Source organism: Entelurus aequoreus, linkage group LG01, assembly GCF_033978785.1.
Source record: "Entelurus aequoreus isolate RoL-2023_Sb linkage group LG01, RoL_Eaeq_v1.1, whole genome shotgun sequence".
NCBI classification, from domain to species: Eukaryota; Metazoa; Chordata; class Actinopteri; order Syngnathiformes; family Syngnathidae; genus Entelurus; species Entelurus aequoreus.
In genome coordinates, this window is record NC_084731.1 from 69723601 (window position 1) to 69735936 (window position 12336).

The 12336-nt window shown below is 35.4% G+C and overlaps 1 protein-coding gene across 1 annotated transcript in view; it reads left to right on the forward strand.

Moving 5' to 3' along the window:
• LOC133656329 (serine/threonine-protein kinase mTOR-like) overlaps positions 1-12336 on the forward strand; it is a 274420-nt gene that overhangs the window by 186587 nt on the left and 75497 nt on the right. Inside the window, exons 20-21 of the mRNA XM_062057364.1 lie at positions 5603-5720; positions 11372-11557. Coding sequence (XP_061913348.1) covers positions 5603-5720; positions 11372-11557 — 304 coding nt within the window. The remainder of the gene's footprint in view (positions 1-5602; positions 5721-11371; positions 11558-12336) is intronic.

A 12336-nucleotide genomic window follows, 5' to 3' on the forward strand; every position in this document is an offset into this window, starting at 1 on the left:
ATTCCACCAATGTAGATTGAACTTAAAGAGCGCATACCTGCATCCCATCTCCTAAAAGTAAACATTTTTAACAGAATCCAGATGGTGATTCGGATCAGCCCCAAAATGTAATCACTTGTTCCTTATTCCACTTCTGACATGTCCTGAAAGTTTCATTAAAATCCGCTGGTAACTGTTTGAGCTACGCTCCTAACTAACAGACCCCAAATAATAATTAGAATGAAGTAAATGCTAATGTTTGTGCGTGTTTGTTTGCTTCGTGCCTCGCTTTCCAGCCAGTTGCAAGAGGGTTCACTCTTTGCTTCGGTGTCAGCAGCTCTCTAACCAAACGAGATCAACTGAGCAAACCCTCCTGTCAGTCATCCCCTGTCTTTGTCTCTGTGGGCGGAGGCGGGGCGGCGAGCACACTCACTCACTGATGTTCAGCCTCCAAACGTACACGTGAAGTTGGACCTGACCTGGGCCCACGGTCGCTAAGTCAAGAAATGGAACAATAAATAAAAATAAAGTCGATAACTTTGCAGGCATGGATACATTGCTACATTTTCTTTGTCTCTCACGTCAAACGAGGAGAAAGAGGTGTCACTCTGTGCATCGCTCTCAGCACCAAAGCGCGTTTATTTAACAGTAGAATCAATTGTACGCACTGAGCCCTCTTTTCAGTCATCCACAATCTTGGTCTGGGTGGGCGCAGAGAGGGGCCGCCATGTGGCACACACAGGATTCACAGACATGACCTCCCTACCCGCCACTCGCTTGTGAGAAGTTTCGCAAGGTCACAAAAATTAAGAGGAAAAAAATATGCTGACAAAGACAAATGTCCAGTTGTGGGATTATTTCAGCTTCAAACTGGATGGGCAATATGAGCCCATCAACACGGACTAACGAGCGAGAATGCCGTGTTGGCAACAAACAGAAAGACAGCTAGGAAACAATTGCTCTCTAAGATATTTATTTAAGGTAACATTTGGCTTCCAGAAATGAGAGCAATTTATGTTTTTGTTTCTTTTTTTATTTAGGATAACAAAGTTAGTTACCAATTACAGTACTATGGTAAACAATTCTAGTATACAGTGATGAGAAAAAAAAGTTTATATCCTTTTAAATGGTTACTTGCGTTATTATTTTACATTATGATTACATTAGTGCTTAATTTAGTGACAAAATAATGCTGACATTAATATTGTTTATCAGCAAATAATTGTAGGACAATATATCGGTCGGCAAAATGTGTCCTCGGCCCAGACCCACGTAAGGTAAGGTAGTAGAAATGATCCGGATCAGCCCCAAAAACTAATCACATGTTCCTTGTCCCATTTCTGTCATTTCATGAAAATCCGCACAGTGGTGTTTTGATAGCAAACTGACCCACTGACCGAACAAATGAATGAATGACCGACTGACCAAACAACCAAACACACATTGAACTGACTGACCAAAGGAATGAACAAATGAATGACCAAACAAAGAAATGACCAAAAATATAAACAAACGACCAAACAAACGTAACAACAAATGAACGACCAATGAAACGACTGACCAAATGAACGACAGATGAAACGACTGACCAAACAATCTAACCGCCAAACGGAACGACCGACCAAACGGAACGACCGACCAAACACACGACTGACCAAAGAAACGAACGACCAAAGAAACGACCGACCAAACAATGTAAAGGCTGAACAAACGACGGAACACCCACCAAACGGAACAACCCACCAAACACATCAACAACCAAGCTCACAACTGACAAAAGAAACGAATGACCAAAGATACCACCAAATGAACAATCGACCAAACTAACGAACAACCGATGAAACGGCCAACCAAACGACCAAACGGAACGACCCACCAAACACACGAACTACCAAGCACACAACTGACAAAAGAAACGATTGACCAAAGATACGACCAAATGAACAACCGACCAAACCAACGAACAACCGATGAAACGGCCGACCAAACGACCAATCCAACTATGTAATGGCCGAACAAACTACCAAACGGAACTACTGACCAAACACACGACTGACCAAAGAAACGAACGACCAAATGAGCAACCAACCAAACGAACGAAAAACTGATGAAACGACCAACCAAACGACTGACCAAACCACCGACCCAACAATGTAACGACCAAACGAACGACCAAACTTAACTAACGACCAAACAACTGACCAAATGAACGCACAAACGAACGGCCAAATGAACGAACTGCCAAATGAACGAACGGCCAAATGAACGAACGGCCAAATGAACGCCCAACTAAACAAGCGAACAAATTAACAAGCGACCAAAAAAAATTACGGACAACTGAAGAAACCACCGACCAAACAATCTAATGGCCGAACAAATGACTGAATGAACAACCGAACGAACAAACAACTGACCAAATGACCGACCAATCGAACGACCAAACAAACAACTGACCAATTGACCGACCAATCAAACAACTGACAAATCAAACGACCAAACAAACAACTGACCAATCAAACGACCAAACAAACAACTGACCTATCAAACGACCAAACAAACAACTGACCAATCTAACAAACAACCGACCAATCAAACAACCAAACAAACAACTCACCAAACGAACGCACAAACAGCCGACCAACAAAAGTCAAAATGGAACAGTCTATTTTGGGGAAAACTGCATCCATCCTCCCAAATAGGACATCTTTTCTGATGTCAGACCAGGACTGTCAGTCTAAGGTGGTCCGGAGCACACCTGGAGGTCCAAGCTAAGCTCCCCCGGCCCAAAGAATCCTTCTTGGTATTCCTGAGCTCACTCCTACAACACATTTCTCCCTCAAACAGATCTTTTCCCTCTCAACCTTTTTGCAATTTGCAACACTTTTTTTCTTTCTCCCGACACGTGAAATCCTCTCGCATGGAAAAGCGCTCAGCAGAAATGACATAATCTCCCCCACAACAATTTACAAAAGGGGGCTTGGACCGTGGGATGCTGGACGGAGCAGACCACAACAACACGTGTGTGCCATGCTCGTCAGCCTCCATGCACACCAGCGCCTGCTGGATGGGCGGAGTCAAACGTGTCGCCTGCTGGCTCCAACCGAGGAAACTGTCTTGACTTATGCAACCTTTTAGTCCATCTGCAAACTTTTCATGAGTCAACCTGTTTTTGAGTCGTTAAAAGAATACCAGCAATCATTTAAAAAGGTTTGGAAATAACTAAAAAAATTTGAAAAATTAAACCAGTGCTTCTCAAACTGGTACGCGGGCTCCATCTAGTGGTACGCCAAAGAATCACTTATTACAGTAACACAGTGTTACTACTGTTCAAACTGTGTGCAATGTTAAATATATGAAATATACTTGCTAAATAAAACCTCTGCCTTGTTTTTAATGAATACTTGGGCCTACTATGCTACTGTGTTTAATGGTACTTGGAAGAGTTTTCTGAGGTGGTAAAAAAGTTTGAGAACCACTGATCTGAACTAAATTATTTTGTATTTAGATATTTTATCAAATATGTTGTATTTATCATTTTGACTATGCATAATTTCTTGACAAAATGGAGGAAATTGAAACAAATGTATGACAAAAAATAAAGACACAAAATGATAATGGAAAATATACAAATTATTAGTATATACAGTCGTGGTCAAAAGTTTACATACAATTGTAAAGAACATAATGTCATGGCTGTCTTGAGTTTCCAATCATTTCTACAACTCTTATTTTTTTGTGATAGAGTGATTGGAGCACATACTTTTTGGTCACAAAAAACATTCATGAAGTTTGGTTCTTTTATTAATTTATTATGGGTCTACTGAAAATGTGAGCAAATCTGCTGGGTCAAAAGTATACATACAGCAATGTTAATATTTGCTTACATGTCCTTTGGCAAGTTTCACTGCAATAAGGCGCTTTTGGTAGCCATCCACAAGCTTCTGCTTGAATTTTTGACCACTCTTCCTTGACAAAATTGGTGCAGTTCAGCTAAGTTTGTTGGTTTTCTGACATGGACTTGTTTCTTCAGCATTGTCCACACATTCTAAAACCTTAATTCAAGCCTGATTTTGCCACCAGTTCCATTGGCAGTAAAACAAACCCAAATCATAATACTATTACCACCATGCTTGACGGTAGGAATTGTGTTCCTGGGATTAAAGGCCTCACCTTTTCTCCTCCAAACATATTGCTGGGTATTGTGGCCAAACAGCTCCATTTTTGTTTAACCTGACATCACATGGACAAAGATAAGACCTTCTGGAGGAAAGTTCTATGGTCAGATGAAACAAAAATGGAGCTGTTTGGCCACAATACCCAGCAATATGTTTGGAGGAGAAAAGGTGAGGCCTTTAATCCCAGGAACACCACACCTACCGTCAAGCATGGTGGTAGTATTATGCTCTGGGCCTGTTTTGCTGCCAATGGAACTGGTGCTTTAAATGGAACAATGAAAAAGGAGGATTACCTCCAAATTCTTCAGGACAAGCTAAAATCATCAGCCCGGAGGTTGGGTCTTGGGCGCAGTTGGGTGTTCCAACAGAACAATGACCCCAAACACACACCAAAAGTGGTAAAGGAATGGCTAAATCAGGCTAGAATGAAGGTTTTAGAATGGCCTTCCCAAAGTCCTGACTTAAACGTGTGGACAATGCTGAAGAAACAAGTCCATGTCAGAAAACCAACACATTTAGCTGAACTGCACCAATTTTGTCAAGAGGAGTGGTCAAAAACTCAAGCAGAAGCTTGTGGATGGCTACCAAAAGCGCCTTATTGCAGTGAAACTTGCCAGAGGACATGTAAGCAAATATTAACATTGCTGTATGTATACTTTTGACCCAGCAGATTTGCTCACATTTTCAGTAGACCCATAATACATTTCTAAAAGAACCAAACTTCATGAATGTTTTTGTGACCAACAAGTATGTGCTCCAATCACTCTATCACAAAAAAATAAGAGTTGTAGAAATGATTGCAAACTCAAGACAGCCATGACATTATGTTCTTTACAAGTGGATGTAAACTTTTGACCACGACTGTTTATATTAAAATAAGTGTAGGTGACTTCAAATGTGTAGTGCAAAATAACGGTGTGCCGAAATGAAAATAAATGTTTTGCTATGTTTAAAGTATGCCCTTCTTATAGGGTGCCAGAGGACTTAAAGAGAGGTTCGGCAGCTTGAGAAATATAAAGAAAAGTACATAAGTAAAAATAGCATTATTTACATTAAGATACTGAATGATATGAATTATTATTTTTTATGTATTCATTAGTATAGTTTACAATATGATAACAATAATAAATATAAAACATTGTGTATTTTTGGTTAAAAATTATCTTGAATATAAGATGTATTAATATAGTATTCATTGGTACAGTAGTATTCATTAGTTAATAATATGATAGTTTACAATATGATAACAATAATAAATATAAAAACATTACAAATGGTCTTAAATATAAGATGTATTAATATAAGTCAGCATAAACTTGTTATTTTCTGGGGTGTGTCAAGACTTATATTGACTGTTGCCGCTGAAACTGATCGACCTCTGACCCCGTGTGACCTCAGCATGGAGCGCCTAGTGTTGATGACCTCTGACCTCCATGTTTGCCGCGCAGATGCTTCCTGAAGCTGGGCGAGTGGCAGCTGAGCCTGCAGGGCATCAACGAGAGCACCATCCCCAAAGTTCTGCAGTACTACAGCCACTCCACCGAGCACGACCGCAGCTGGTACAAGGTCAGCACCTCACACCTTCTCATACCTCTCATTTGCAAAACCAATACCATATATCCATTTTTTTAAACCCTTAGAGCCCCTCTCAAGTTTGGTCCCGAGGACCCAGAGAGGCCTCGGTCGTAAACATTTTGATAAAAAATGTGATCAACATCCTTTATCAACACTTGAATCTCTACATCAACTTTACATTTAACTGTCCATGTTTGTTTCAAATGCTGTATGCCCTTTTTGTTAGAAAACAGAAAATATGCAACATTTTCCCCAAACAAATGTTCAAAGTGTAATATTTGATGTGAAGTAATTCTAACCTTAAATATGTCAATAATTCATAACAACATTGATTTTGATTCATTATTATTTTTGCGCAGACAGTTTCAAAAAAAAATACCACACAAAAATCTTAGGTATCCAAAAGGGTCCCACTTATAAATGTGTTAAAAATAAGATCTACTTTTTTTTACACATTTAAATCTCTAGATCAACTTTTAGATCTATCTGTCGATATAGTTTTCTTTTTTAAATGTTTTATGCTCTTTTTGTTAAAGAAATACTTTTTTGTACGGCCAAAACACAAAGTATGCAACATTTCCCTTTAAAAAAAAATTCAAAGTGTAATATTTGATGTGACGTAATTGGAGCCTTAAATATGTCAATAATTCATAACAACAGTGATTTTAATTCATTATTATTTTGTTTTAGTGATGAGTTAAAAAATAAAAATCCCACAAATTATTGGGGATCCAAAAGGGTCCCACACAATTTTATTTTTTTTAACATTTAAATCTCTAGATGAACTTCAAATCTATCTGTCGATAATAATTTTTTAATTATTTTTATGGGTTTTTTTGTATGTATGTTTTATGCTGTTTTTGTCATGTAAAACTAAGTGTTAATGGCAAACACACAAACATGTGCACAATATTCCCACATAAATATGTTAAAGTGTAATATTTGATGTGAAGTAATTGGAGCCTAAAATATGTCAATAATTCATAACAACATTGATTTTGATTCATTATTATTTTTTGAGCAATGACCTTTTAAAAAAAAAATAAACAAAATATTTGGGATCCAAAAGGATCCCACTCATAAATGTGTTAAATATAAGTGCTACTTTTTTTGTCAACACTTAAATCACTAGATCAATTTCAGATTTATCTGTCGATATAAAGTGTTTTTTTTAATGTTTCTGCCCTTTTTGTTAAAGAAATACTTTTATACGTTTTTTATATGGCAAAAACAGAAAATATGCAATATTTTGCCCAAAAAGATGTTCAAAGTGTAATATTTGATGCAAAGTAATTGAAGCCTTAAATATGTCAATAATTCATAACAACATTGATTTTAATTCTTTTTTTTTTTTTAGTAATGAGTTAAAAAAAAAAAATCCCACAAATTATTGGGCATGCAAAAGGGTCCCACACAAATTGTACTTTTTTTTTTCAACATTTAAATCTCTAGATCAGTGGTCACCAACGCGGTGCCCGCGGGCACCAGGTCGCCCGTAAGGACCAGATGAGTCGCCCGCGGGCCTGTTCTAAAAAATAAATAAATAAATAAATTCTTCTTTTTTTAAAAATTAAATCTACATAGAAAAAACACAAGATACACTTTCAATCAGTGCATCAACCCAAACAACCTCCCCCATGCACACTCATCCACACCCACTCACACAAAAGGGGTTAATTCTTTCTGCTACCAATATTCTGGTTCCCACAACATAGACAACACATCTGCAAGGGACACAGTCCCTGAAGCACACATGATTGTATAGGCTGCTGGTCCACTAACATTTTCATTAATTACTATTTTTTATGTAATTATTTTTATATTGTTTTACTTTATTTTTTATCTAAGAAAATGTTTTTTATTTATTTATCTTATTTTTTTTTTATTTTTTAAAAAGGGCCTTATCTTCAACAGACCAGGTTGTCAATGAAATTAGATTTGTTTAAAGGGTTTTTTAAACCAGGCCCAGTGCAGATAATGTCCAAGTCGGACTCAGCAACAGACACCTTCATTCATGTACACAGAAAAAAATTAGGGAACACAACAGATTGCATATAATTTATAAACAAAATTACATTTTCAAAATAAGCATTTATGTACAGTCCAGATTATGTCCAGGTCACTCAAATTAGGGAACACAACAACAGATATCATATAATCTATAAACATAATTATACTTTCAAAATAAGCCTTTGAGGACTTCTCATCTTTTTTTTAATGTTTTTTCGCATCATTATCGTTTTCAACCATGTAACTTTCTAAAGTTAGAAAATACTGAATAAATGTTTTAAAGAAAGTAATACTAAGTGAATATCTGATTTTGGCCTTAAAAATAAACATTTTACAGAGTACTATAATTAAATTGACTAAATCATGATTGTCAATGAACTCTCCTAAAATATCAGAAACCACATTAAGCTTCACAAACAAACCAATCCTTAAACACATTTTTTCAACTTCCACCCAAAACAAAGACACAATATGACAATACCAAAACAAATGCAGGGTGGATTCAGGCTCCTGACAACAAAATCGGCAATCATCTGACTCTGTCATATTCCATAATTTTAACATTTTCCCTGTGGGTAAGAAGTTATAAATAATTTTAATTTGAAAATAACGATTTTGCACATTGATAGTGGTTTTATAGATTAGTTTGAATATGGCATCCCATGGCAACGGGCAGTCAAAAAAGTCCTCCCATTTTCCATTTGTGTTGTATGAGGCAGCCTTCAAAGATTTCTTTATTAAATAAAAATTATATATTTTTCTATTTATTTTAGTTCCTTTTTGCCAACTAGAATTTCTTATTAGAGGTTTACAAACTAATAATTTAGTAGTTCCATAATTAATTATTTGTTTCCATCTTTTCCCAATTACTCCAGTTAGTTGATAAAATGAAAAGCTTGAGCAAGCATCACCATACATAGCTCTAAATTCATCATACTTCATAATTTTACCATTCTCATTGATAATATCATTGACAAAAATGATTCCTCTTTCAAACATATTTTTCCAAAAGAAAGGCTTTTCATCTATTACAATATTAGAGTTCATCCATATTAACTGCTGCAAAATATCGTCTCTTTTTTCTGGCACATAAAATTGAAAACACCACTATGAGTGGATTGTTTCCTTTATGAACCCCGCCATGTTTCCCAGCAGACTCTCTGGGAGGGGATCACTTGTAAAAAAGGATACCATTTCTTTTGATACAGTACATGTTTTTTGTCCAACAGGACATTTGTGTACCACTCAATGTTTAAATACATCTTTGGAACAATTGATGCTTTTAAAGACAGACACATAGCTTCAAGGTTGAGAAGTTTCAGGCCCCCATATTCATACTCTTTGTACAAAACCTTTCTTTTAATCTTTTCTGGTTTGCCGTTCCAGACAAAATCGAAGACCCTCCGCTCATAAATCTTAAAAAAGTTTTGTGATGGAGCTGGTAATGACAAAAACAAATAAATAAACTGAGGAATAATTAACGAGTTGGCAATAGACAATTTACCATACAAGGTTAGGGATTTCCCTTTCCATAATTGCATAATTTTGTCCGGCTTTCTTAGTCGATTATCATAATTTACTGAGCCTAGATCTTCCAGATTTTCTGGGACAACAACACCAAGTATGTTAACTGGTCCATCTGTCCACAAAACAGGCACTTTGCATTCCATTCGAAAGGACGTTCCCTTTAGATTTCCGATCCTTAACATTTTACATTTATCATAATTAAGCTTAAGGCCAGATTGCTGTGAAAATATGTCCAAAAGATTAAGAAGGTTCCGCAAACAATGAGGAAAAATCTTATCTTTGTGAATCAGCCTTTTCTGACATGAACTTCATCAAGAACAAACACAGAACACGCCTCACTGATGCACATCTGCAAGACTCACTCAGAGTTGCAGTGTCAAGTTACACACCAGAGTACAACACACTAGTTAACAGCATGCAATGCCAGGCTTCCCACTAACTGACAAAGAAACAGATAACAGATGTGGTGTCCAGTTCAAAGTGTGACATGATTTAAAAATTTGAGTTTACTTTTGTATTTTACATGAGTTATTATTTGTACAAACATGGTGCAAAGTAATTCATGATTTGTTAAAAAATGTTAGTGGCTAGCTAGTTAAAATGGGATATTGTGATTTCACAAGACTGTCTTAGAAGTGATCATTTGAAAATGTTCAATTTGAAAAATGTGCACTTAGAGAAAATATAAAAATAAAGTGTTGCATATTGATATTTATCTGTTTCTATATATATTTATTGTGAGAAATCTTTAAGATGATCAGTGTTTCCACAAAGATAAATATCATTAATTATTAATAATAACAGAGTTAAAGGTAAATTGAGCAAATTGGCTACTTCTGGCAATTTATTTAAGTGTGTATCTAACTGGTAGCCTTCGCATTAATCAGTACCCAAGAAGTAGCCCTTGGTTTCAAAAAGGTTGGTGACCCCTGCTCTAGATGAACTTCGAATCTTTCTGTCGATTATAATTTTTTTTTATTTTTATGTTTTTTTTTGTATGTTTGTTTCATGCTGTTTTTGTCGTGTTAAAACTAAGTTTTAATGGCAAACACACAAACATGTGCACAATGTTCCCACATAAAAATGTTATAGTGTAATATTTGATGTGAAGTACTTGGAGCCTTAAATATGTCAATAATTCATAACAACACTGATTTTGGCTCACTATTATTTTGTTTTAGTAATGAGTCTAAGAAAATAAAAAAATCACACTAAAATTCTTGACGATCCAAAAGGGTCCCGCTCATAAAAGTGTTAAAAAATTCCATATATATATATATTTTTTTACTTTGAACACTTAAATCTCTAGATCCACTTCAGATCTATTTGTATATAAAGTTGTTTTTTTTAAATGTTTTATGCCCTTTTTGTTAAAGAATACTTTTTTATATTGCAAACACAAAATATGCAATATTTTCCTCAAAAAACATGTTCAAAGTTGAATAATTGGTGTGAAGTAATTGGAGCCTTAAATATGTAAATCATTCATAACAACATTGATTTTAAATAATTATTTTTGAGCAATTACTAAAATTCTTGGCGATCCAAAATGGTCCCACCTAAAAAGTGTTAAAAATAGGTCGTACTTTTTTTTTTTAAACTTTCAACACTTAAATTTTGATATCAACTTTAAATCTATCTGTCGATATGAAGTTTTTTTTTATTTTTTCAAATGTTTTATGCTCTTTTACAGTATGTTAATGAATACTTGTTATATGGCAAAAACGCAAAATATGCAACATTTTTCTCACATAATATTTCAAAGTGTAATATTTGATGTGAAGTAATTGGAGCCTTTAATATGTCAATAATTCATAACAACATTGATTTTAATTTATTATTATTTTTTGAGCAATAACAGTTTTAAAGAAAAAAACAGCCTGCTTGGCAGATCTGTGTTATTAGTGTCAGTATTGCAACTTTCTCTCGTTACATTTCACCCGTTTGCTCTTTTATTCCACTTTTTTATGTTATTTTTGCAATATTATTTTTAGAATGTTAAAACAGCCTGCGGGCCAGACCGTGAACACCCCTGATTTAAATGACTCAGAGTGGTGCCTCGTCTGATGATATCAAAGATTTCAGAGGATGTTTTTTATTTCCAGGCGTGGCACGCGTGGGCCGTGATGAACTTTGAGGCAGTGCTCCACTACAAGCACCAGAACCAGGCCCGCGATGAGAAGAAGAAGCTGCGGCACGCCAGCGGGGCCAGCGCCAACAGCGAGGCCAGCAACAGCGACAGCGAGGTGGACGGCAGTGAGCACAGTCCTGGACAGAAAAAAGTCAATGAGGTTGGTCAAAATTAAGCCCATCTATTCATAAAGTCATCATTTTATTAAAATTGATGCAAAAGTTACCAAGATATTAACTAATCAACACTTATGATATTATTATGTCTGCCAAAGTTAGCAAGATAATAACCAATCAGCACTTATATTATTATTATGTAAGCCAATGTTACCAAGATAATAACCAATCAGCACTTATATTATTATTATGTCTGCCAATGTTACCAAGATAATAACCAATCAGCACCTATATTATTATTATGTCTGCCAATGTTACCAAGATAATAACCAATCAGCACTTATATTATTAATAATGTCTGCCGAAGTTACCAAGATAATAACCAATCAGCACTTATATTATTATTATTATGTCTGCCAAAGTTATCAAGATAATAACCAATCAGCACTTATATTATTATTAATGTCTGCCAAAGTTACCAAGATAATAACCAATCATCACTTATATTATTATTATTATGTCTGCCAAAGTTAGCAAGATAATAACCAATCAACACTTATATTATTATTATGTCTGCCAAAGTTACCAAGATAATAACCAATCAGCACTTATATTATCATTATGTCTGCCAAAGTTACCAAGATAATAACCAATCAGCACTTATATTATTATTATTATGTCTTCCAAAGTTAGCAAGATAATAACCAATCAACACTTATATTATTATGTCTGCCAAAGTTACCAAGATAATAACCAATCAGCACTTATATTATTATTATTATGTCTGCTAAAGTTACCGAGATAATAACCAATCAGCACTTAT